The 27,500-nt window shown below is 41.8% G+C and overlaps 1 protein-coding gene across 4 annotated transcripts in view; it reads left to right on the forward strand.

Annotated features, from left to right (window-relative positions):
• lig1 (ligase I, DNA, ATP-dependent) overlaps window positions 1-27,500 on the forward strand; it is a 101,625-nt gene that overhangs the window by 13,104 nt on the left and 61,021 nt on the right. For all 4 annotated transcript variants that reach the window (XM_060906000.1, XM_060905997.1, XM_060905998.1 and 1 more), the window contains exons 6-10: window positions 14,724-15,029; window positions 15,117-15,231; window positions 15,557-15,652; window positions 15,740-15,796; window positions 19,551-19,609. In XM_060906000.1, the coding sequence (XP_060761983.1) occupies window positions 14,724-15,029; window positions 15,117-15,231; window positions 15,557-15,652; window positions 15,740-15,796; window positions 19,551-19,609 (633 nt within the window). The remainder of the gene's footprint in view (window positions 1-14,723; window positions 15,030-15,116; window positions 15,232-15,556; window positions 15,653-15,739; window positions 15,797-19,550; window positions 19,610-27,500) is intronic.

Raw genomic sequence — 27,500 nt, forward strand, 5'->3', positions numbered from 1 at the left:
AATTTAACAATTTATCCATTATATAAGTTATGGAATTGTTAAAAATGGGCTTACCTTGGTGCAGCCATTTGCGTGGAGTGTCAGGAGTGCTTTTTGATATATATATATATATATATATATATATATATATATATATATATATATATATATATATGAGAGAGAGAGAGAGAGTAGCAGTTTCCTTCATGGTGTCCTACCAGGGATATCCTGACTGTTCAATGTGTATGGTAGACTCATGAACGCTGGTATTAGCCAGTTCCAATGACACCTTCAAACCTTTAGCTGTTACGCTAAAGTTCTTCTTTCTTTAATCTTGGCTGGGTGCCAAGGGACTAGTGACCAGGGAGACTAATCACAATACTAAATCATCTCCTTTGTCTAACTATGGACTGATAAATATCTAAACTAATTGAAACTGTAACCCTTTATGCAAATCAACAATTCTTGATCTTGGGTTTTCTGAGCTTGTTTGTTTGCAAGACATGGTTCACGTCGGCAGATGCTTCTTGTGAATAGCATATTCAAAATGTTTGTCAATGTAGCTCTATCCCCACGTCTCCAAACTTGTTTGATTAATTGGACCCCAGGTTTGCTGATGCCTTATTCCAAGTGGCTTTAGTTGAAGTGATTAGCCTCGGGGTTCTATTCTTTTCCAACAAACACTGAATATTTGAATGATGTATTTAATATGGACAAAACCCAAGCAATAATTCGTTCTTGGTTAAAACATTGTATTTGTTCGTTATTGTAATTTAGATAATTGACCATATTTTAATATAAATGTATATACATACTGTAAATGCAGGTAATTCCACTTACTTTTTCTTGCCACTGTAATTATTCACCAATTTAAGTATGTATTGATATTCAGAAAAATCAGGTATCCTCATGATGCCTGAAGACAGTGGAAGTGGATTTATTTAATATCTACAAAAATAAATTAACACTTGAAAGCAGGAGGGGAAAAATTAAATCCTGTAATTTTTAAAAGCATTTCATACTTTTAAAGATTGGTAAACAATCAAAATATTTTTACATTTATAAAAATGTTTTCAATAATATAACAGTATCATTGTGGTACAGACAAGTGCAGGGGTTTTCAAAGTGTGGGAGAGTCAGCCCCCCCTCAGAGAGCAAATAAACAACAGCGCCCCCCCCCCCCCCCCCCACTACAATTTTTGTTGTTGCTATACTTAATGTTCCATTTGTATTTAAAAAAATGGTTGTTGTACACATTTGTATTTTTTTCTTTTACACATTTTAAACATCTGTGCTTTTTAAAAACTTTTTTACACAGTTTAAACATCTGTGCTTTTTTAAAAACATCTCGTTTAACACATTTTAAACATCTGTGCTTTTTTAAAAACATCTCGTTTAACACATTTTAAACATCTGTGCTTTTTTAAAAGATCTTGTTTTACACATGTTAAACATCTGCTTTTTTAAAACTTTTTTTTACACATTTTAAACATCTGTGCTTTTTAAAACCTCTTTTACACATTTTAAACATCTGTGCTTTTTAAAACCTCTTTTACACATTTTAAACATCTGTGCTTTTTAAAACATCTTTTTTACACATTTTAAACATCTGTTCTTTTTAAAACATATTTTTTACACATTTTAAACATCTGTGCTTTTTCAAAGATCTTTTTTAATACATTTTAAACATGTGCTTTTTTTAAAACATCTTGTTTTACACATTTTAAACATGTGCTTTTTTTAAAACCTTTTTTTACACATTTCAAACATCTGTGCTTTTTTTTTTTTTAAACATCGTTTTACACGTTTTAAACATCTCATAGCATCGTTAGCTAGCACCTCTTGGCAGACAACACACTGTGGCAGTGGAGCATCTTCAGATCCAGTCCATGAAAATCCAAACTTTAAATCATTGTGGTCATACTTCCTTCTTTTTTTGCTTGGCCCAGACTCTGTCTCCTCACTCACTGTAGCTTTAGGTACTAAAACTCGATCCATTTTGTCTCTGGCAAAGGCTAGCTGAAATTCGCTAAATGTCCGCAATAGTAACTTATTCTGGTTTATTTTTCCTCATGTTGCGCCCCCCGTGAAGAACTCTGGCGCCCCCTAGGGGAGGCGCGCCCCACACTTTGAAAAGCCCTGGACAAGTGGATTGTAACAATTTATCATGATACGGATATTGTATCATATTGTCCAGCTCTAGTATAAATGCATTATTCTTGGACACATTAATAAGTAATTAGGGGTCCAAGCAGAGGCTACTGGAACCCTTTAGGGAATGTTTCCTGCTCTGTAAGGATTATTGTTTCCTTTTTCTTTTGTAAAATTATGTGGGCAGCAAAAACTAAGTCATACAGACATCAAACTTTGTACATAGGTTCATGAACTAGGAGAGCTCTCAAAAGTGTAATTACCTCCATATGACTCTAGGGACAGAATAAGTGTTTGTTTTTGCTCACATCTCAGGAACCATGTGGGTAATAACAATAAATTATTTTTTTTCCTCTGATTCCTTGGTAGTTCCTAGGATCATGTTAATGCAGAAATCGTGCATTTTTACGCACAAAAATGCCAAAAAAAATGCATGTTCAGAATTTTAATGTGTCCCAGGACACAGGGCTCCTACTTGATGAATTTTTCCTGATTACCTTGGCAAATCTGTTAGGTTATGTTGTTTAAGAAACAAAGCGAAAGTGAAGCGAACAGAAAGGTCATAACATCATGGTCGCTTTCATGTGACGTCATCGCAACTGTGAATTTGTTTATCCGGCTATGTTGCGTGGTGAGCTTTGTGTTTGCCACTGACCAGCACAAATGTACGCGCGTGATTGTAAGCCCAATTCAGCAAACATCTACAGGTAAACTTGGAGAAGTTGCATCTAAAAGAACAATGCCAGAGACCTGTAGTGCTTTTGGATGTAATAACAGACATGGAGCCTGGTTTAACTTTTCAGCGCTTCCCAGTGAACCCAGAAAGAAAAATGGCAAGCTGCAGTTAAACTGGATGCCAGCAAAACATTCTAGTGTGTATGGAGAATGTTTTATAGTTGGTGTGAAAAGCTCTGTGCAACATGAAAATGTATATCTAGATGTGGGCTTTGAATTGGATACATTTTATTAGCCCTAATGCTTGGCTGGACTAGCAGCATGTTTATGTACTGACAATGTAGATGAGGCTAAACACCATAAAATATGCTAGATTTATGCCCTGGCTTGTTTATTACTATTGGAAGTCCACATGTGAGTTTAACTTTCTCATAATAAGGTATTTATCTTTATCGGGAGTTTCCCATAACATTCTGACATGAAACCTGCCTCATAATATTATTATTAGGCATCTGTACTTTTGTAAGCCTTTAGCATCTCCAGTGTATTTAGAAGTCCAAATACTAAATTGTTCAGGATGTTGTAGTGTCCCAAATCCAGTAGCTGGTTTGCTGAACACTTCAAGTGAAATAAATACATTTGTATTTATAAATTGAATGAATGAACCCTTTATTATCACTGTACCAGTGAAATTGGCCATCAACCTGTCCTTACAGAGGGGGAATAGGACAGGAAGACAGGGATAAAAGAAAAGGAAACACAGTAGTAGCATGAGGAGAGAAGAGGAGAAAAAAGCAACCCCCACATTATGCTCCTGTAAGGAGTACAGTGTGGGAACATTAAAAAACCTCAGCACATAAGCACAAAAATAACACAAGTACACTTTACAACATGAAAACTTGGGGGGAGGGGGGCGAAGGGGGGGGGGGGGGGGGTTGGGGAGGAGGTAGAGGTAACCCAGCGCCGCAAGCAGCCGTCCGCTCCTGCAGCCAAAATGGCGCTGGTCATGCACCCGCCTGTCACACTGGGGGGTATTTATAAATTAAGAAAAGCAGCCTTTTTGTCACACGTCCACTCAAGCACAGTGAAATTCCTCCTCTTCATTTAATCTATCTGAAACAGTGAACACACACACACACCATTGTCATTACTGAGAGAGAGAGAGAGCGCAGTGTGCAGAATAAATAATAAATACATTTGTGGGTAAATTATATGGATTTGTGATGCCTGTGTGTTTCAGCTTTTCAATGTAATGTGATCTGCTAGTATAATGTAAATTTTTAATTGTTTCAGAGTGATTGTACTGACTGCAGTCGTCTCGATTTTCATTATTAACTGTTGTGGCTGTTTCTTTGTTTGCCCAGCGGGCAGGTGCTGTGTGGAAAAACAAAAATCTGTGACGTCAGTGAAAGTCCACTTGCAAAGAATGACCGAAAAACCTTTAACTCAGTGGACTGTCAAGATCGTGGCTGCACACTGAATGTGTGTCTCTCTGTCATTTTATTTATATATATATATATATATATATATATATATATATATATATATATATATATATATATATATATACGCGCACGCATGGTGCTTGAAAGTTTGTGAACCCTTTAGAATTTTCTGTATTTCTGCATAAATATGACCTAAAACGTCAGATTTTCACACAAGTCCTAAAAGTAGATAAAGAGAACCCAGTTAAACAAATGAGACAAAAAATATTATACTTGGTCATTTATTTATTGAGGAAAATGATCCAATGTTACATATCTGTGAGTGGCAAAAGTATGTGAACCTTTGCTTTCAGTATCTGGTGTGACCCCCTTGTGCAGCAATAACTGCAACTAAACATTTCCGGTAACTGTTGATCAGTCCTGCACACCAGCTTGGAGGAATTTTAGCCCATTCCTCCGTACAGAACAGCTTCAACTCTGGAATGTTGGTGGGTTTCCTCACATGAACTGCTCGCTTCAGGTCCTTCAACAACATTTCGATTGGATTAAGGTCAGGACATTGACTTGGCCATTCCAAAACATTAACTTTATTATTCTTTAACCATTCTTTGGTAGAACGACTTGTGTGCTTAGGGTCGTTGTCTTGCTGCATGACCCACCTTCTCTTGAGATTCAGTTCATGGCCAGATGTCCTGACATTTTTCCTTTAGAATTTGCTGGTATAATTCAGAATTCATTGTTCCATCAGTCAGGGCCGAACAATATGGACAAAATTTCATTTCTCGATATTCATGCCAGATATCTCGATACGATATGACTACGGGTTCGGTGAAAACCAAGCATTTTTCAGAAAAATAAAAACCTCATAATACAAAAAAATGTGGAAAATGCAGTTTTATTTTTAAGAACTCACTGCCAGTCATCAACATTAACATAAATTACAAATAAAACATTTTACTGCAGCTCTGCTTTAAAAATAGGTCCGTGGTTGTGGCGAAATGATCGATTTCACGGAGCTCGGATTCAACATTCATTTTACACTCATTATAGAGTTTCGGAATGGCCACTTGATTAAAATGTGTTCGGGATGGTATTTTATAACGCTTGTCCAGCGTCCGAACCATTTTTTTTAAAGCCTTTTTTCGAGACTGTGTACACAGGTACCATGTCTTTTGCAATGTGGTATGTTATAGCATCTGTAATTTCATGTCTGGTGGGCGTCGACTCGTACGGTGTAACACTACTGAGCGCATCAGCAATCAAACTTTGCTTTGGCTTATTTTGGGATGACTGAGAAGTCCCCGGTGTTTCTCTCATATTTACCCCTTTTCCACCAAATCAGTTCCAGGGCTGGTTCGGGGCCGGTGCTGGTTCACAACTCGTTCAACTTGCGAGCCAGCTGAGAACCAGTTTGCTTTTCCATAGTTCGCGGTGCCACGTCATTACGTCGCTGTATAAATCATTACGTTGCTGTATACGTCAGTTACGTCGCTACGTTTGCTTAAACCTTGGCGCGAATATTGAAGCAAAAACAACACGGAAGAAGCAGCAGCAGCAACAACAACAATAATAATAATGGATGACTTCGCGTTTGTACAGCTGCTGCTCCTCGTCGCTTAAAAATGGCGATCTTTCACGGTCTTATTGTTGTTGGTCTTAACAACTCCCCCCCCCCCCCCCCCCCCCCCAGCTGACGTAAACGGTTCTTTCCTCTGGCCCAGCAGAGAGTTGGTGCTAGCCTGGAACCGGTTTTTCTGGCCCTAGAGCCAGTTCTTTGTCAGTGGAAACAGAAAACCCGGTTCCAAACTAAGCACTGGCCCCGAACCAGCCCTGGAACTGCTTTGGTGGAAAAGGGGCAGTTGTCATACACTCTTCGTGCAGCACGCGATGGTGTTGTTTCAGGTGGTGAAACATGTTTGTTGTGCTACCTTGCTTCGTCGCAATTTTTGCTAAGCATGACCTACACAACACCTCACTCTGGTTAACATCGTCCTTTTTGAATCCAAAATACCTCCAAATAATGGAGGATGATTTATGTTTTGGCACCGAGTCAGATTCTGCACCGCCACCGGCCGCATTATCTTCCGCACTCATTTTCTTTCTTTCTTTTTAATTTCCCCGCCGTGTCTGTAGTGTGTGCGCGTGTCGGTCTCCGTCTCCCTCACTCCCGCCCTCATATGTTTGTCATTGGTTGGCTTCAGCTGTCGATCCACAGCAAGCATGAAATAAGGTTTGTGGTTGGCTGGCCTTAGCGGTGCATTCAAGGGCAATCGTAAAAATTATGTTTGTTGTGATTACCAGAGCTGTACATGTAGGGCGAGCGCGGGGAGGGGAAATCTATATCGTTGCTTTTTCGATATTACGGTAATATCTTGAATGTTCATATCTAGATATAGATACGATAACGATATATCGTTCAGCCCTACCATCAATGATGGCAAGCCGTCCTGGCCCAGATGCAGCAAAACAGGCCCAAACCATGATACTACCACGACCATGTTTCACAGATGGGGTAAGATTCTTATGTTCGAATGCAGTGTTTTCCTTTCTCCAAACATAACGCTTTTCTTTTAAACCAAAAAGTTCTATTTTGGTCTCATCCGTCCACATAACATTTTTCCAATAGCCTTCTGGCTTGTCCACGTGATCTTTAGCAAACTGCAGACGAGCAGCAATGTTCTTTTTGGAGAGCAGTGGCTTTCTCCTTGCAACCCTGCCATGCACACCATTGTTGTTCAGTGGTCTCCTGGTGGTGGACTCATGAATATTTAACATTAGCCAATGTGAGAGAGGCCTTCAGTTGCTTAGAAGTTACCCTGGGGTCCTTTGTGACCTTGCTGACTATTACACGCTTTACACCCCTTGATTTGCCCTGGAATGAAGAATGGTAAATCTGACCCACCCATCCCCTTTTCAATCTGGCGTGATCCGAAGCCTTAAAGTGCATATCCTGGACCAGTTTCGATTTTTTTTTTTTAAATATGAAAGTATGCCCCTTTACACACTCATCCAGAAGGGTAATTTTACACAAGGCCATCTGTCTATAGCAGAAAAAAATAAAATAACAAAACGTGCCTGGAAAAATCCCAAGGGAGTCTGGAGCCAGATTTGTGACGTCATGTGCGGAAGCGCCAACAGGCTGCGAGACTTGCATAGTTTCAGTGCACAGCCTGTGTAAACCAAGTTTAGCAGCTAGTGATTTTGCATTGAAATATGGAATTGTCACCTGAGCGCAATGTTACTTCATCTTTGGATGAAGAATATAATGAGATCATATTTCGTCTAATTACTATTATGCATTGATATATTTCTTCATTTAGAAGAGTACTGGCTACTGTAGGGGAGAGATTTCATAAGCTACACACACAGAATCGGCTAAGCAGGGTTGTGTATATACATTTAATGTGTTTGACAGGTCCCAAGATCTCAAGCCCTTACACACACATCCCTTGATACATGTGAAGTAAGTGTATTATCGCCCAGCGCTTTTGTGTTTGTTTACTTTTGTGTGTCAATAAATAACACTATCCGTGTACCACACAAACACAGGAACACCTAATTTAGAGTATAGTCTCTCTTATTTCTTACCCTGGCAACAGTCAACTTGTGAATTGCCGATTTTCTTGGTCTTTTTCTCAGCTCTGCTTGGTCCTCGGCTCCGAGGGCCTCAGTGGATGCGGCACTTCGCCTTCTGTCAGGGGAGACGAACACGGTTGGCTCCTTTGGTGATGCTGACACAGATGGAGACGGTGTTGCTTTGGGCATTCTGACAAATGGAACTGCGTCTTTTTTCAGATCAAGTTGCCTCGCGAAGCCCATTTCCCACTGCAAATAGTTCTCAAAGTCGTCGGGCCTTGTGAAGTGAGCCCCGCAAATAATGCTGTAGTTTGTAGCATGTAGCCAATTTTTCCAGGTGCTTCGCACGAAACGCTCCCATTTCTCTTTCATTGTCTGGTCTTTTGGAAAATGAGGAGTACTAATCCCATCAAGATTGGTGTTGCTACACCCTCCTACGATACATCTGTTAACCATTTTAATAATTACGTGATAACATTCAAGAAATTTGCAGAAAACCACCAGGTCGTTTTCTCATAAACAAACCAGCGCTGACGTAGGATTCAGAGGGAGGCGTCCCGCACGTGACATCACGAAAATCAATGTTTGCCGGGAAATCCAAATGCCAAGTTTTTTCAGAGGCGGACCAATTCGCCTCAAATGGCTTGATTTAAACTGAATTTTTCTGGTATTGTGCAAGGTAAAAAAATTACGCAAAATGTGACAGATATTTGACCAAAGTTTAATATAAAATAGGAGAATTACATTGATCTTACTCCTGAATTTACCTGTGATGTGCACTTTAAGATGGGTTTCTTGTAAAAAGATTATCTGAGCACTAAGAGTATGAAGATGATGCAATACCTTGCTATGTTTTATGGGGTTATTGAGTCTTTTACAGTTAAAACTAATGAGTTTAATGTCCCTCCCATTTGAAAATGCTTTTAAATTAGTCTGAGTCATGACTGAGCGTATGCAGTGCTATCAAAAAGAAAAGTAGTCGTCTGACAACAATAGACTATAACAACATTCAAAACAAATGCCTGACTGATGGGGAAGGGAAAATAAATTAAAAAAAGAAAAAACACGCACACAAAAGCAAAACAACAAAAAAAAAAAGGGAAAGAGAACCAAAAACCCCTTCCACCCACTCACTGGCAGAAGCATCCCCCCAAATGGGATGTGTGCAATTTGACCCCCGAAAAAAACACACTCACGCCTCCTAATAATTCTGATAAAATAAAAACTACCGAGAACTACTCAGCGTCCACTAGGGAAATGTGACATTTTAAGAAAACAATAAAAACTGCATAATAATGAACTGGCTTATAGCTGGATATAATGTAAACATTTAGATTTAAGCTGCTACATGTAACCTTTAGTATTGCACTGTAGAGAAAATAAACAAGCAGCATAAATTTGCAGCGTCAAACAACTAGCTTGAACATTTAAATAAATAAATAAAGACTCCTATGTTTAAGACTTTGAAGTTGAGGTATTCATATAAAATTAAACGACAAACGTGTATTCAAGTTATAATAGTAAACCATTTAAGATTACAAAATGACAAGAGTGAACAGAAAACAGTGGTAATATCAGTCCCTGTCTGTAGGAAATCCAACTTCACTGAAGCAAGGCACTCTGGGGAATGTAGTCTGATCAGCAAGCAGTAGCAGCTAACTAGCCGGCTAACATGCTAGCTAAACAGCATCCGGATTGACAACTTTTTTTTTTTAATGTTTTTCTCAACAAATCCAATGCCAAAGCAGGGCCATCAAACCTGTGAGTTTGTCCGCTGGGTAAGGTAATGCGTAGCGTTGCCAGGTAGAGAAGACCAAACTTAATGGTTGGACAAGAGTGGAGGGCCTCCTTTACTTTGGCAAAGGTGGCCTGTTTCCTAGCCACCGCTAGAGTAAAATCAAGGAAAATCGAGATTCTCCTGCCCCTGTAGGAGAGAGGAGAGGCTTCCCTGACACGTCGCAGAATCTGGTTCCGAACTGGAAACAGGTTAACCCGTATAACCAGCAGACGTGGAGGTTCTCCACCTTTGGGCCTTGCATGGAGGGTACAATGAGCCCGATCCAGCACCGGTTTATCTTCAAGTCCCAAGAGGTCTTGTGAGAGTTGGGCAATAAACTCAGTGGGCCTCTGGCGGGCCCACCAGGCGAACATTATTCTATCGTGACCGCCCTTCCAGGTCCTCGCATCTTTTAGAGAGAGAGTCAACCAGGGAGGTAAGCGTGCTGACATTAGTTTGGAGACCGGTTAGCCTGATATCGTGGTCATTAGCTGAGCACTCGAGGTCCTCAATAGTCTCAGACTGTGAAGCAAGTTTAGCTTCGATGGACTCCAGAGCCACCGTAATCTCTCTTTTGACAGCACCTGAGACAATGGAATCAAAATTACGAATATCAGAGCGCATTTCGTCCATCATCTGCCTCATACTCGCCAACAAAGCTTTATTAGCATCTGGCTGCTGCTGGAGTTTGGACGGGAGAAGGCTGAGGCCTATTACTGCGACCTGCTTTGGGGGCGTCAGATTTCCCTCTATTTGCCATCATAAATCGTCCCCAATTGAAAAAGAAGTCCCTTGAAGCAACGAGCTACAAAAGTAAAGCTCGAAAGGGAACAAAAGTGCAAGATAGTGCGGAAAAAAAAAAGTAAAAATTAAGTCACATTTCGGCGGAACAACTGCAAAACCCGTCTTACATCAAGCCTGCTCAGCAGTGCCCCCCTAAGATTATTTAATTTGCTTCAGAATGTGATTGTCTCAGTTCATCTGATTATTTAATTAGCCTTTTACGTTTTATCAGTGAAAATGCATGCATGTACATGTATGTCGCATAAGTTAGAACACCTATCCTGTTTTAATGAGAGTCAACCCACAATCAATGAAGTCAAATCAGTCTTAGTTGAGCAAGTTGGTAACAGCATTTCTTACTTTCACCCAAAATTTTTATTTATATATGACTTTGGTTTATAGCTGTCGAAGGCCTCGGCCTTAAAACCGGTTCCTGCTGTGATGTCACCCACCCAGGGCTGGCTGGCTCAGCAGGGCAGCTTGAATGCCAACTTTGCGGTCGATTTTAACTCTCAAAAATATATATATATTTTATTATTCCCATTTATGCAGCATACAAGAGTCAAGGATGGAGATACTATCCACTCAGAAATTTATTTAAAAATAAAGGTTCTGCGTATCTCCTTTAATGTGTGTGTGTTGCAGTGACAGTGAAGGTTAGAAAAGGAGGGAGAGAGTGAAGAGAGGAGAGCTCTCCCGACCAAGAACGTGTGTGTGTGTGTGTGCAGCGAGTGAGTGAAATGAAGCTGAAAAGCAATGAAAATAGTAAAAATAAAGTGCGTGTGAACATCAGCTCCCACCTGCCGTGCTTCTGTACTCCACCCACATCAGGGACATATTACACTGTCGTTGCTTAACTCTTGAATATTTTCGATCGCGAATACCATCATTAAAAAGTTTATTTCTGCTTTCCAAAGAAATGTATTTCATTAAGATCTGTTCGGTACTTTGGGAGTAATGGCAGGTTGAAATTGGTGCAATAGATTACACACACTGCTCGCGTGATGTCAAGAAACTGACGGTGCTTTCTGAGTTACAGGAAAGTGGTCTGCCTCTCTTCTGATCGGTTTCTGACTGGATTATTCATGAATATCAATCATAACTTTTATAGCGATGTTCTCTAGCTCTCACTGTTTCTGATGAGGTATTCGGCAAAATTTTTCATCAGCTAGTTTTGGCGTTATGATTCATGGGAGGGCGGCACGGTGGTGTAGTGGTTAGCACTGTCGCCTCACAGCAAGAAGGTTCGGGTTCGAGCCCTGTGGCCGGCGAGGGCCTTTCTGTGCGGAGTTTGCATGTTCTCCCCGTGTCCGCGTGGGTTTCCTCCGGGTGCTCCGGTTTCCCCCACAGTCCAAAGACATGCAGGTTAGGTTAACTGGTGACTCTAAATTGACCGTAGGTGTGAATGTGAGTGTGAATGGTTGTCTGTGTCTATGTGTCAGCCCTGTGATGACCTGGCGACTTGTCCAGGGTGTACCACGCCTTTCGCCCGTAGTCAGCTGGGATAGGCTCCAGCTCGCCTGCGACCCTGTAGAACAGGATAAAGCGGCTAGAGATAATGAGATGAGATGAGATTCATGGGAGATTTTGAAGTGAGTTTTCATAGCTTTACCTACTTATATTTTCAAATAAAACTGATTTAATGTAAATAAATAATTATTTCAGAATAGGTGTAGTTGTTCTGATGAAAAATATTGAGATCTTAGTGGTCGGAATGATCTTTTCAAAAACCGGAAGTCAGAAATGCGAGTGTCAATTTCAATTCAGTTAACTGAAATTGTTTATTGGATTTGGCTCACAGTTTTTTCGAGGTTAGCTTTGAAACATGTGAATACTATCATTTATGTTCTTTAATATAAACACAAGTAGGCCTTACTTTTGAGAAATACAAAGGCCTACAGAGCACAAAGAGGATATTTAGAATTGTTTTTTTAATTGCGTGTACCGATTTAACGGTTTACCTAATTAGCATAATACTAATTAAATACTAATTTGCATAATTTTTTTACTAAGTTTTTCAAACTTTGTGTTCGGTATGCAACCATCTATGTGCTTACCACTTTCCATGTAAATATCTTGAAAAGTAAAAGTGTTAAGAAAAACATTTGATCTTGTGTGTTAATTAGGCCCATTGGACCATGTCATCCTAATACATATTATGTCAGTTTTCTAAAAATTAAGCCGTTTTTCAGTCTTTGATTTGTAATATCTCAAGAATGGATAAACATATTTTAATGTAAAAAGTGTGTTCTGCATTCAAGTCTGAATTCAGTGAGAGCAGTTTCAAGCAATTTGGATTGAATTTGAATTTTCACCTGATATACCTATCAATAATCCCTTTGTAGAAAATTGTGAGGATGGGTGATGGGAGACACGTTTTCCTCAGCCTACGTAGAAAGTAGAGATGCTACTGGGCTTTCTTGGCTATGGAGCTGGTGTTGAGGGACTAGGTGAGGTTCTCTGCCAGATGAACACCAAGGAATTTGGTGCTCTTGATGTTCTCTGTGAGTGAGTTGTCAATGTACAGCGGGGAGTGGTAACTCCATGTTATTCTGAAGTCAGCAACCATCTCTAATTTTTTCCATGTTTAGAGACAGGCTGTTGACACTGCACCAGTCCGATAGCCATTGCACCTCCTTTCTGTATGCTGACTCATCGTTCTTACTGATGTGACCCACTACAGTCGCGTCATCAGCAAACTTGATATGATTTGAACTGTGAATTGCTGCACAGTCATTAGTTAGCAGAGTGAACAGCAGTGGACTGGGCACACAGCCAGGGGGCAGTACTCAGTATGGTGGTGCTGGAAGTTCTGCTCCCAGTCCGGACTGACTGAGGTTTCTGTCAGGAAAGCCAGGATCCAGTTGCAGAGGGAAGTGTTCAAGCCCAGCAGGCTCAGCTTTCCAATTAGCTGCTGAGGAATGATTGTGTTGAATCACTCTGCTCTCCTCTTTCTGCCTTCTCTTGCTCCACTCTCCTCTCCTTCTCCATTCCCCCCTTGTTCTACCCTCTCTCCTGTGCTACTCTGCTCTTCTGCTCCAGTATCCTCTGTTTGTCCTCTCTCCTCCTCCTCCCCACTCTCCTCTCTTTCTTCCCTCACTTCCCTCCTCCTCCACTCTCCTTCTGATGTCTCCTTTTCCAGTCTGCTCTCTTGCTCCACTCTGCTCCCTTTCTCCTCTCTCTCGTGTTCCACCCTGCTCTCCTTCTCCCCTCTTCCTGCTCCACTTTTCTCTTTCTGCTCTTTCCTGCTGCACTCTTACCTTTCTGCCCTCTCTCATGTTCCATTTTGCTCTCTTGTTCTAGTCTCTCTTCCTCCGTTCTCCTTTCTTTCTACCTTCTACTCTACTCTTTCCTTTTTCTGCTCTCCTGCTCCACTCTTCTCTCTCTTTCTGCCCCATTTCCTGCTCCACTCACTTCCACTACTTCTGCCTGTGTACTTGTCTATGCGGGTTACAGTTGAGAATTAGTAATGTTTATTCTCTTGCAGCACAAATATTTGATCATGTAACCAGTAAGGACATAAAAATATTCTAGTCACCACTACTAACATTGCATAATTTGGCACTATAAAGCCATTTTTTTTCCTCTCAAAATATTGAGGCAGAGCTAACAAATTTGAGCCCCTCCCTAGCTAAAGCAATGCTATCAAACTATCTTTCTCATCGATGTCATCCATCTTTCTCTTATTTTAACAAACATTTCTGAAAATGCAATCAGGATTATTTTAATGCACACACACAGCATACTGACTCACTGAAGTTACTGTTTGCTCCTGCTGTGTGTGCCTGACTGTGTCGCACTCCACTTGTTTGCAAAAGGAGCAGCATCTTGCCTTTTTCATTGCACCTCGTATCTAATTTAAGCTTTTTAAATCTACCTTTCTCTTCTCTCTTTCTCTCTCTCCCTCTTGTCTTGGCTGATGTGCGTGTCTCCACTTCCTGTATGCCTCATTTCAAATTTAAAGCCCTCTGCAGAGTCATGCAAATATCATGAATTTGCAATTCAGAAAATTCTGAAGCAGTGGCGCTAATAATATAAAATGTATCCAATGGAAACGGGCAAGTATACTTGTAAACAAAATTGTGCCAGGACAGTAAATATGGTTTCTGAATAGGCATAGCTCATTAAGGAGCCTATATGGGATATCCAGTAGTGTTTCAGGTTGGGACAAAACCCAAATAGAGCAGTTAATGCAATTAATTAACATGTTGCAGAGAGTATGAACTGAAGGATGTTACACCCCCATTATACACACAGAATTATTCTATGCATGTCTTGATACTTGAGACCCCTACTCTTTAACTTTTACCTTCCCTCTTTTGTTTTCTTGAAAACAGGGAATGAGGAGTCTATGGAGGTGAAGCAAAAGAACAGAAGTACGGTCAAGAAAGAACTACTGATGGCAAAGGATGAGGGAAACATGAATGTGACTAATGCTGAAAAAGAGTATAAAAAACAAAATGATGAAATGGAAACTGAACAGGAAGGAGAGAATGATTTACTGAATGGGAATAATAAAGAAATGAAAAAGGTAACAAAGGAGGAAAAATGCAGTCCTGAAAGAGTGATGAAGACAGAGAAGGATGCAGAGGAGGAGAAGAGAGAGGGATCTGCCAAGAAAAAAACCATTAACAGTTTCTTTGGTGAGCACTTTTTAAGATCTTCACATATCTGTTTATCGGCAGCATTTATGGCTTGATAAAATGATTCAATGCCTATATCATCTTAAGCACCCAGAAAAGCTGCAGTGAAGTTGGAAAAATCAGACGAGAAAAGTGATGTTGAGAAAAAGGATGGTGAGAAGCCTGCGGCTGCTACTGCTTCCGATGAGAGAGAAATGCAAGGGTATGAGTATAGAGCCAAAAATGAATAATCACAATAACCTGGAGTATGTAGAGCTGAACAAGAAAAGTAACAATAAGCCAAATGCTATTTGATAAGGATACTTGAGTTCCCCCCCCCCCCCCCCAATTATATATTAACACTAAATTTCTAGATTCAAAATAACCTGACATTAATATTTCTTTATTTGATAGTGTGCAGTGCCAAGATGTTAAATTTAATTCCTGTTGGTCATGAAATTGAAAATTTTGTGCTGGGTCCCCCCCCCCAGCAGTTAAGCCATCTTCTCTGTTATAAGATTATAAACTTTAGATTTCCTATGTGGCAGTGAGAAGGATATGGAACCTGCCAGCCAGAGCCAATATGATCCTTCGAAAGCTCACTACCATCCCATAGATGATGCTTGCTGGAGGAAGAGACAGAGGTAAAGTATAGCCATTGTTTCATGGACAATATTTTAGAGTTTTGCATCTGTTTCTTTTTATCTATTGTGCTCTCTCTCTCTCTGCAGAGTTCCATATCTGGCTGTTGCTCGGACCTTTGAGAAGATTGAGGAAGATTCGGGCAGGTGTGATTTTCATTTACAGTTTCACAGATGCATTTATCTAAAATGGCTTAGAAGTTGTCATGGAAGGCTGTAACTCAAAAGTAGCCAAAAGATATACTTACACGAAAGAAGTTGCCTTAAACACTTTTATTGTACAGACCCAGTACAAGTGTGAGTGATTTCCTAGGAGAACACTGAGCTCTAAGTTTCTTCCATTAGTTTTAAAGTTGGGTTCCTTTTTGGGAGACCTGCCCCAAACCAAAATGGCTACTCCTATTAAAATCATTGTAAAAGGACTTTGTTTGAAACACAGATTTCTGATTGGCTAAAACATTTCCCACTATTTTTCAAAGGAGGATACACGTACGAGAGTTTTTGTTAAAAACTCTGATGTCCATAATTATAATACAAAAGTAAAGAACAATATTCATATCATGAAAATAAAGTCAAAATCAGGGCACAGGACTTTTGCTTTTTCAGCTGCCATGTTATATTATTCTCTGCCTGACTATGTTAAAATCTCTGAGACTACTAAGAAATTTAGAATTAACTATTGGAAACACTTCTGGTATTTAAATACAAATTTTATTCATTATTAATAATCATAATGTTTCTCACTATATTGTATATTGCTTATTTTATAGTGTATATTTTATGAATTTAATAACGTAGACATAGATTATTAGCATAAGTTTATACACATCTCCAATGGAAACCAGCGTCAGCTGAGTGGATCTTGTGTTTAATAAACCTACCTACCTACCCACCTACATACATACAGGCAAAAAAGTATTTAGTCAGTCACCAGTTGTGCAAGTTCTCCCACTTAAAAAGATGAGAGAGGCCTGCAATTTTCATCATAGGTATAGCTCAACTATGAGAAACAAAATGAGAAAAAAAATCCAGAAAATCACATTGTCTGATTTTTAAAGAATTTATTTGCAAATTATGGTGGAAAATAAGTATTTGGTCAATAACAAAAGTTCATCTCAATACTTTGTTATATACCCTTTGTTGGCAATGACAGAGGTCAAATGTTTTCTGTAAGTCTTCACAAGGTTTTCACACACTGTTGCTGGTATTTTGGCCCATTCCTCCATGCAGATCTCCTCTAGAGCAGTGATGTTTTGGGGCTGTCGCTGGGCAACACGGACTTTCAACTCCCTTCAAAGATTTTCTATGGGGTTGAGATCTGGAGACTGGCTAGGCCACTCCAGGACCTTGAAATGCTTCTTACGAAGCCACTCCTTCGTTGCCCAGGCGGTGTGTTTGGGATCATTGTCATGCTGAAAGACCCAGCCACGTTTCATCTTCAATGCCCTTGCTGATGGAAGGAGGTTTTCCCTCAAAATCTCACGATACATGGCCCCATTCATTCTTTCCTTTACACGGATCAGTCGTCCTGGTCCCTTTGCAGAAAAACAGCCCCAAAGCATGATGTTTCCACCCCCATGCTTCACAGTAGGTATGGTGTTCTTTGGATGCAACTCAGCATTCTTTCTCCTCCAAACACGACAAGTTGAGTTTTTACCAAAAAGTTCTATTTTGGTTTCATCTGACCCAATCCTCTTCTGGATCATCCAAATGCTCTCTAGCAAACTTCAGACAGGCCTGGACATGTACTGGCTTAAGCAGGGGGACACATCTGGCACTGCAGGATTTGAGTCCCTGGCGGTGTAGTGTGTTATTGATGGTAGCCTTTGTTACTTTGGTCCCAGCTCTCTGCTGGTCATTCACTAGGTCCCCCCATGTGGTTCTGGGATTTTTGCTCACCGTTCTTCTGATCATTTTGACCCCACAGGGTGAGATCTTGCGTGGAGCCCCAGATCGAGGGAGATTATCAGTGGTCTTGTATGTCTTCCATTTTCTAATAATTGCTCCCACAGTTGATTTCTTCACACCAAGCTGCTTACCTATTGCAGATTCAGTCTTCCCAGCCTGGTGCAGGTCTACAGTTTTGTTTCTGGTGTCCTTTGATAGCTCTTTGGCCTTGGCCATAGTGGAGTTTGAAGTGTGACTGTTTGAGGTTGTGGACAGGTGTCTTTTATACTGATAACGAGTTCAAACAGGTGCCATTAATACAGGTAACGAGTGAAGGACAGAGGAGCCTCTTAAAGAAGTTGTTACAGGTCTGTGAGAGCCAGAAATCTTGCTTGTTTGTAGGTGACCAAATACTTATTTTACTGAGGAATGTACCAATTAATTCATGAAAAATCCTACAATGTGATTTCGTGGATTCTTTCCCCCCATTCTGTCTCTCATAGTTGAAGTGTGCCTATGATGAAAATTACATGCCTCTCTCATCTTTTTAAGTGGGAGAACTTGCACAATTGGTGGCTGACTAAATACTTTTTTGCCCCACTGTATACATTTGTCAAACATTGTACATTTGTCAAAGTGTGGGCAGTTACAGTCTTCATTTGCAGGATCTGTTTTTACTTTCTGTTCCAGTGGTCTGTACTGAATTGGGGGGGAAAAAGGCATTTAAGTTTTTTGCGCCCTCTGCTTGGAACCAGTTACAAATTGACTTGAAATTTAAGGAATTGTTCCCATTACACGTATTTAAAGTGATTTTAAATGAGTTGCAGACAAACATCCAGCTGTATATGTTTTGCCTGACTTTTTGGAATACTATTTTAATGAACTTTTGTTGATTTTACGTTTAAATTCTCTTTGTGTAATTTATTCTGTAAATTATTTAATGTTGTGTATGAATGTATGTATTGGCTCTATGTTTTATTAACTGTGCTGCTGCCTGTCTTGGCCACGACGCTCTTGTCAGAGATTTATAATCTCAGTGAGTCTTTTCTGGTTAAATAAAGGGTAATAATAATAAAAAAATAATTTACCTATCTATTTAGCATTTACCATAATGGCTGTCTAAGGGTTTTATTACTTTAATGACGAGTCTGTGTTTGTCACATGAAATGCCTTGATTGGTGACTCTAAAATTGACCGTAGGTGTGAATGTGAGTGTGAATGGTTGTCTGTGTGTCAGCCCTGTGATGACCTGGCGACTTGTCCAGGGTGTACCCCGCCTTTCGCCCGTAGTCAGCTGGGATAGGCTCCAGCTTGCCTGCGACCCTGTAGAATAGGATAAAGCGGCTAGAGATAATGAGATGAGATGATAATCAATGGTGGAGAATATAAGATGATCACATATATATGAGATCCTCTAAACATTTAAACGTGGTGTACTTAGGCTCAGCTTAAGGAGCTTATTAAAATTCTTCCAAAGTATATTAATGATTAATTAATGCTCAATAATACAATTTCACCATGCTCTCAAAAAAAGTTGTCACAAGCTAAAACAGTTTGTGTGTGTGTGAGAGAGAGAGAGACTGGAGGGGTGAAGCCCATAAAATATTGAAATGGGAGAGCAGTCTTTTTAATCTAGTCAACAATGGATAAATAACCGTGACTACAGAGACGGAGATCCTCACACCTTTTGGTGCCTCCAGAGAAAGTCTATGGGAATCCCAACACATTCTGAAGCTTAAAGCTACAAGCTAGAGACACAATTCTCTTGCAAAGTGAACCCAATTACTGCATAACAGCTTTAAGTTAAACTGTATGCACTCAGTCCTGTTAACTGCAGAGCTACTCTGTGATGTGCACAATTTTTTTCCTCAATTGTTTGTATATTAGAGAGAGAAAAATGATGTATATAGGGAACAGGAATTATAAGTGGGTGTGAATGAGTGCCTCATTAGTTATGTGAATTTGTGTGTTTCAGGCAGATTGATATCGTTTTAATAATTTTGTGTTTTATCAGGTTGAGAAACATTGAAACTCTGTCCAACCTTCTGCGCTCTGTTATCCTACTCTCTCCAGGTGTGTATATTTGTGTAATTGTCTGGTTGTCATTACCAAATATTTATGTAAGGGATAATGTACAGCAAGCCAGTCGTTATTGCAAAATGAACCCTGACAGGGTGATGCAGGACACCAACATGAGGTGGAGGAGTCTTTTAAAAGGGGGCAGTTTAAGAAATCAGCATGGACAAAATGGTCCCATGTCAAGCTTAAGTTGAGGCATGGCTTAGCTTGATCAGTTCAAGCCACATGGTGATATAGTTCCACCAGGCTAAAATAGCCGCCTGCCATGATATCCAGTAAATTGCTGCCAACCTAGCAATTTACTATAAAATAAATCTTTATATATAATTTATTTTTTTACAATAAAGTAACCCACATACTACAGGTTTACAACCCATTTTTAAATACCTGAATATTGAAAAGCCCTAGGTGCTAAAGAATGCGGATTTGCTTGAAATTCTTAAAGACGTTTCACCTCTCATCCGAAAGGCTTCTTCAGTTCTGTCTGACTAGTGGGGAGTTCCAGGTATTTATCCTCTAGTGAACCAAAAGCAAACCTAAGTAGAGTTGTTGAGGTCCCATTGGGTTGTTGACACACTGTCATCCTGTAGGTGTTAGGGAGCCTGGAGGCTGGGTGTGAACTGTGTTAGCAGCCTAGAGGGTTGTTCGGGTGATCTGTGGGTCGTGGATCTGTGGCAGAGAGAGCCAACGACCCACAGATCACCCTAACAACCCTCTAGGCTGCTAATATCGCTCACACCCGGCCTCCAGGGAACCAAATGTCTACAGGATGACTGAGGCCAAGTTTACATTAGACCGTATCTGTCTCGTTTTCTTCGCGGATGCACTGTCCGTTTACATTAAACCGCCTGGAAACGCCGGGAAATGGGAATCCGCCAGGGTCCACGTATTCAATCTAGATTGTGTCTGGTCCGGTGCTGTGTAAACATTGAGATATGCGGATACGCTGAGCTGAGCTCTAGCTGGCGTCGTCATTGGACAACGTCACTGTGACAGCCACCTTCCTGATTCGCTGGCGTTGGTCATGTGATGCGACTGCTGAAAAACGGCGTGGACTTCCGCCTTGTATCACCTTTCATTAAAGAGTATAAAAGTATGAAAATACTGATGCAAATACTGCCCATTGTGTAGTTATGATTGTCTTTAGGCTTGCCATCCTTCCACTTGCAAGTGGTAAGTGATGTGCGCTGGGATCACACACACAGTGGCTCAGTCCCGAAAACACTGCTTGTGCACTTCACTCGCGCGCTGTGTGAGCTGCGCAGGGCCGGAGTGCGCACCCTCCAGAGGGCACTCGCTGTTCAGGGCGGAGTGATTTGGAGCGCAGGATGCCTGCGGAGCCGAGCGTATCCGTGTATTGGTGTTGCTGTGTGCACGCAAATCGTGTATTGGTGTTGCTGTGTGCACACTAATCATTTTAAAAACGTTAATCTGATGATCCGCTGATACGGTCTAATGTAAACATGGGCTGAGACTGTTAATGACTCTCCTTAGGTTTGCTTTTGGTCCTCTAGAGGATAAATACCTGGAACTCCCCACTAGTCAGACAGAACTGAAGAAGCCTTTCAGATGAGCAGTGAAACGTCTTCAAGCATTTCAAGCAAGTCCAGTTGCCTTCTTTAGCACCTATGATTTACGATGACCTGGATGACTGAGAGCCTTCACAGATGAATATTGAGAATATTTAAAAGCTATTAGATTTACAGTGGCATGCAAAAGTTTGGGCACCCTTACTGAAAATGTCTGTTACTGTGAATAGTTAAGTGAGCAGAAGATGAACTGATCGCCAAAAGGCATAAAGGTAAAGATGACACATTTCAGCGTTTTCTGCAAGATATGTGTATTTTTGTTTTGTACAGTTGGAGAGTGAAAAAAGAAAAGGAACACAATGCGAAAGTTTGGGCACCCCAATACATTTGAGTTCTCAGGTAACTTTTACCAAGGTTCCAGACCGTAATTAGCTAATTGAGCTGTGGCTTGTTCAAATTCTTTGCTAGGAAAGGTCAGATGATGCACATTTCAAAGCTGTATAAATTCTCTGACTCCTCAAACTTGTCCCTAAAATCAACAGCCATGGGCTCCTCTAAGCAACTCCCTCGCATTCTGAAGAATAAAATAATTGATGCTTGCAAAACAGGAGAAGGCTACAAGAATGTAGCAGAGTGTTTTCAGGTAGCTGTTTCCTCAGATTGTAATGTTATCAAGAAATGGCAGTTAACAGAAACAGTGGAGCTCAAGGTGAGGTCTGGAAGATGAAGAAAACTTTCTGAAAGAACTACTTGTTGGATTGCTAGAAAGGCAAATAAAACCCCCTGTTTGACTGCAAAAAACCTTCAGAAAGATTTAGCAGACCCTGGAGTGGTGGTGCACTGTTCTACTATGCAGCGACACCTGAACAAATATGACCTTCATGGAAGAATCATCAGAAGAAAACCATTCCTGCGTCCTAGCCAAAAAATTCAGCGTCTGAAGTTTGCAAATGAACATCTAAATAAGCCTGATGCATTTTGGAAACAAGTCCTGTGGACTGATGAAATCAAAATAGAACTTTTTGGCCACAATGTGCAAAGGTATGTGTGGAGAAAAAAGGGGGCCAGGTTCCAGGAAAAGAACACCTCTCCAACTCTGAAGCATGGGTGTGGATCGATCATGCTTTGGGGTTGTGTTGCAGCCAGTGGCACAGGGCACATTTCATTGGTCGAGGGAAGCATGGATTTGAATAAATACCAGCAAATTCTGGAAGCAAACATCACACCATCTGTAAAAAAGTTGAAGTTAAAAAGAGGATAGGTCCTACAATAAGACGATGATCCAAAACACACCTCAAAATCTACAATGGAATACCTCAAGAGGCACAAGCTGAAGGTTTTGCCCTGGCCCTCACAGTCCCCTGACCTAAACATCATTGAAAATCTGTGGATAGATCTCAAAAGAGCAGTGCATGCAAGACAGCCCAAGAAACTTGTAGAACTGGAAGCCTTTTGCAAGGATGAATGTGTGAAAATCCCCCAGGTAAGAACTGAAAGATTATTAGCTGGCTACAAAAAGTGTTTACAAGCTGTGATACTTGCCAAAGGGGGTGTTACTAGGTACTAACCATGCAGGGTGCCCAAACTTTTGCTTCAGGCCTTTTTCCTTTTTTGTCATTTTGAAAATGTAAAAGATGAAAATAAATTGTTTTTGCTTAAAATATACGTAAAGGGAAGGAGTCATCTTTAACTTTATGCCTTTTGGAGACCATTTCATCTTCAACTTGCTTAACTGTTCACAGTAACAGCAATTTTGACCAGGTGTGCCCAAACTTTTGCATACCACTGTAAACTGTAATTGCATACAGGTCATCTGAATTTGTCCAAATATAGACAATAAAAAGTTTTATAGTGACTGCTAGTTAGTGTTGGTGCACTAGTTTATTAGCTAGTGCCTAGAGGATTCGGGGTTCAGAGTAGTTTCAGGACAAGACCATCACTGCCATTTACAAGTTGCATCAACTCTACATTTGAACATGGTGGGGAGCGCTGATTCTTCTGAGTGGTCAACATACTTCAGTTATTGCAATTTTTATATAATTTTTTTTTTACAGTTACCAGAAAAAGTTTGTAAGGTAACTCTTGAATTTAGTAACTACTTTTTAATTTAGTAGATCCTTCTTGTGCAGCAGCAACCTCCACAAAACTGTGGGTGGTAAAAGAGAGCAACTGGACTTGCTTGAAGATTCTTCAGTGATGGCCATCACTGAACAGAGGTGGTGGTCTAAGACATCATTTATCAGCCACCTACAATGCAGTCCTTGGCACACTTCCCAGACAACTGAATGCACACCAAAACCCAGCTGTTTTCAGTGACTCACAGGAGGACAGAGAGAACCAACAATCCACTGATCATCCCAATGACTCTCTAGGCCGTTCACACCCAGCCCCCAGTGACCCACACCAACAGGATGACTCAATGACACCTTAGGATTGCTTTTCATCCATGAGAGGATAAATACCTGATACTCCCTATTAGTCAGACAGAACTGAAGAAGCCTTTTGGATGAAAGGTGAAACGTCTTCAAGAATCTTCAAGCAAGTCCAGTTGCTCTCTTTTACTACCCACAGTTTGCTATGACCTGGATGACTGAGAATCTTCACAGGCAAACCTTCACCAAACGTTTCCTGTAGCTGCTTACATGAAGGAAGAGGGCAATGCCATGATGTAAGCATGTCTAGACCAAATTCCATGTTCATTCATTGATTGGTTGATTGAATTCCTGTCAGTCGTGAAGCTGATGAAATGATCTAAAGAATCTTTTGAAAGGTACCCAAATTCATCCCGTCTCCATGGCAACACTGCTCAACATAGCAAAAAAATCCCTTCACAGTGTAAAATCAGGAGCGCCATGACTTAATTTACAGCAAGTCTGATGTGAATCTGATGAAGTGTCTAGGAGCAGAAATAGTGAAAAAGCAACTCTTTCTGTTGCCAAATGGTGGCACTTATACCAGGATGTCATGCTGGGCATAAGACATCATCCTAAGCATCATAACCAAAAACTTGTGAAATTTGGGCCATAGCAAGCAATGCATGGAAAACTTGAGGCACTTCCTGTTTGCCTGGTGAAGCATATAAATTCATTGTCACCATTTCAGCACCTTATAGGATATCAAAAATCTTTTCTCAATTTAACATCAGCAACATCTTGACACCCTCTGAAGAATCACCACCGTGGTGGAGGGGTTTGGGTTTCCTGGTGATCCTGGTAGTTGAGTTGTCAGGGGCATTAGCCCCTGGTAGGGTCTCCCAAGGCAAACTGATTCCAGGGGAGGGGCCAGACTAAGAGCGATTCAAGACCCTGATGAAACGGCAAAAAAGGAGCTGCAGCACCTCGCCCAGGAGTGGGAAACTGGGGCCTCCTCCTGGAGCCAGACCTGGGAGGGGAGCTTGTTGGTGAGTGTCTGGTGGCCAGGCCTTGGCCCATGGAGCCCAACTGGGCACAGCCAAAAGAAATTACGTGGAGCTGCCGCCATGCGGGCTCACCACCCGCAAGGACAGGCACTAGGGTCAGGTGCATTGTGAGCTGGGTGGCAGGCAAAGGTGGGAGCTTGGGTGTGCTGATCCTCAGCAGTGCTGACTAGTGATTAGGATGTGGAATGTTGCCTTTCTGGCGGGGAAGGAACCAGAGCTGACGTGGGAGCTATAGCTACCAACTAGATATAGTTTGACTTGCCTCCACATATAGCACTGGTTCTGGAACCAAACTCCTGGAGAGGGGGTGGACTCTCTCCTTTTCCAGAGTTGCCCGGGGTGAGAGGTGCCAGGCTGGTGTGGGGATACTCACAAGCCCCCGGCTGAGTGCCGCTGTGTTGAAGTTCTCCTGCGAGAACGAGAGGGTCACCTCTATGCAACTGCAAGTTGCTGAGATGAAAACTGTGACTGTTTTGTGCTTATGCACCAAACAGGAGTGCAGAAGATTCAGCCGCCTTGGAGTTTCTGGGTGATGTCCTGGAAGGGGTGCCAACTGGGGTCTCCATAATTCTCTTGGAGGACTTCAACGCTCACGTGGGCAATGATGGCAAAAGCTGGAGGGGAGTGGTTTGGGAGGAATGGCCTGCCTGATCTAAACCAGAGTGGTGTTTTGTTGTTTGACTTCTGTCCTCATCATGGATTGGCCATAACAAACACCATGTTCGAGCATAAAGTGGTTTATAAGTGTGCCTGGTCCCAGAACACCTTAGGCCAAAGATTGATGATTGACTTTGTGGTTAGTTCTGCGGCTATATGCATTGAAGAGAGGAGCAGAGCTGTCAACTGATCACCACCTGGTGGTGAGTTGGATCAGATGGCAGGGGAGGCTGCCGGACAGACCTGGCAAACCCAAGCGTGTAGTGAGGGTGAACTGGGAACATCTGGCCCCCTGTTTGAGAGGTCTTCAATTCCTACCTCTGGAAGAGCTTTTTGTGCACCTCAGGTGAGGTTGGGGACATGGAATCCGAATGGACCATGTTCAAAGCCTTCATTGTAGAGGCGGCTGGTAGGAGCTTCACCCATATCCCTGACCAAGGTCGCTGAGGCGGTCAAGAAATTCCTTGATTGCAAGGCGCCAGGGATGGATGAGATTTGCCCTGAGATGCTGAAGGCTCTGGACATTGTTGGGCTGTCTTGGCTGACACACCTCTTCAGTGTCGCGTGGAGGTCGGGTATAGTGCCTGTGGAGTGGCAGACTGGGGTGGTGGTTCCTCTTTTCATAAAGGGAGACCAGAGTGTGTGCTCCAATTATAGGGGTATTACACTGCTCAGCCTTCCCTTGGAAAGTTTATTCCGTGGTGCTGGAAAGGAAGCTCCGACTGATTTGCCGAACCTCAGATTCAGGAGGAGCAATATGGATTCCGTCCTAGCTGTGGAACACTGGACCCTGGCAGGGTTGTTGGGGGTTCATGGGAGTATGACCAGCCAGTCTACATGTGTTTTTGTAGATTTTGGAAAAGGCTTACAACTGTGTCCCCCGGGGGGTCTTGTGGGGGGGGCACTGTGGGAGTATAGGGTATTGGGGCCGTTGCTACGCACTATCCTGTCCTTGTACAACCAGAGTGTGAGCTGTGTCAGAATTCTCAGCACAAAGTCAAACATGTTTCCAGTGGGTGTTGGACTCCACCAAGGCTGCCCCTTGTCGTCGATCCTGTTTTGTGATATTCATGGATGGGATCTCAAGGCGCAGCCGGGATGAGGAGGGTGTCTGGTTTGGGAACCTCAGAATTGCATCTCTGCTTTTTGCAGATGATGTGATTCTGTTGGCTTCTTCAGAGCGTGACCTTCAACAAGCACTGGGACGGTTTGCAGCCGAGATTGAAGTGGCTGGAATGAGAGTCAGCACCTCCAAGTCTGAGGCCATGGTTCTCTGTCAGAAAACGGTGGAGCGCTCCCTCCAGGTTGGGAGTGAGTTGCTGCTCCAATTGAAGGAGCTCAAGTATCTTGGGGTCTTGTTCGTGAGTGATGGTAAAATGGAGTCTGAGATGGACAGGCGGATTGGGGTGGCGTCAGCAGTAATGCGGGCATTGTACTGGTCCATCGTGGTGAAGAGGGAGCTGAGCCGGAAGGCAAAGCTTTCGATTTACCAGTCAGTCTACGTTCCAACCCTCACCTATGGTAATGAGCTTTGGGTAGTGACCAAAAGGATGAGATCGTGGATAGAGGCAGCTGAAATGAGCTTTCTGCAGAGAGTGGCTGGGCTCACCCTTAGGGTGAGGAGCTCAGACATCCAGAGGGATCTCGGATTAGAGCTGTTGCTCCTTCATGTCGAAAGGAATCAGCTGAGGTGGTTTGGGCATCTGATTAGGATACCTCCCTGGACACCTTCCTTTGGAGAATTTCCTGGCATGTCCAACTGGGAGGAGACCTCAGGGTAGACCCAGAACACGCTGGAGAGATTATATATCTTATCTGGTCTGGGAGTACCTTGGGATCCTCCCCAGGAGGAACTGGAATGCGTTGCTGGGGAGAGGGACACCTGGAAGACCCTGCTTAGCCTGCTGCCACCGCGGCCTGACTTTGGACAAGCGAAAGAAAATGGATGGAACATCTTGACATCCTGCCTACCAAATCTGACATGAATCCAATAAACTGCCTAGGACGAATATTTCAAAATGTAACACTTGTCAAAATGCATAAAATCCAAAATAACTCACTATTTTTTGGGTGTGGCTAAAGCAACGTATATTACAAATGTGTTCATCTTAGGGGCACCCAGAGGTGTACCAAATGTAGTATGTGTACATGAAAATGTATGCCAGGCACAAGACTGAATTACAAATGGTGGTGCTATTGAGTCACTGGGCTACACTCAGGGCCAGAGCTCTGTCCCTGATTAACTATCACAAGTACTGTTGGAATTTCATGAGTTTTTGCC

The sequence above is a fragment of the Neoarius graeffei genome, chromosome 23 (assembly GCF_027579695.1).
Source record: "Neoarius graeffei isolate fNeoGra1 chromosome 23, fNeoGra1.pri, whole genome shotgun sequence".
NCBI lineage: Eukaryota > Metazoa > Chordata > Actinopteri > Siluriformes > Ariidae > Neoarius > Neoarius graeffei.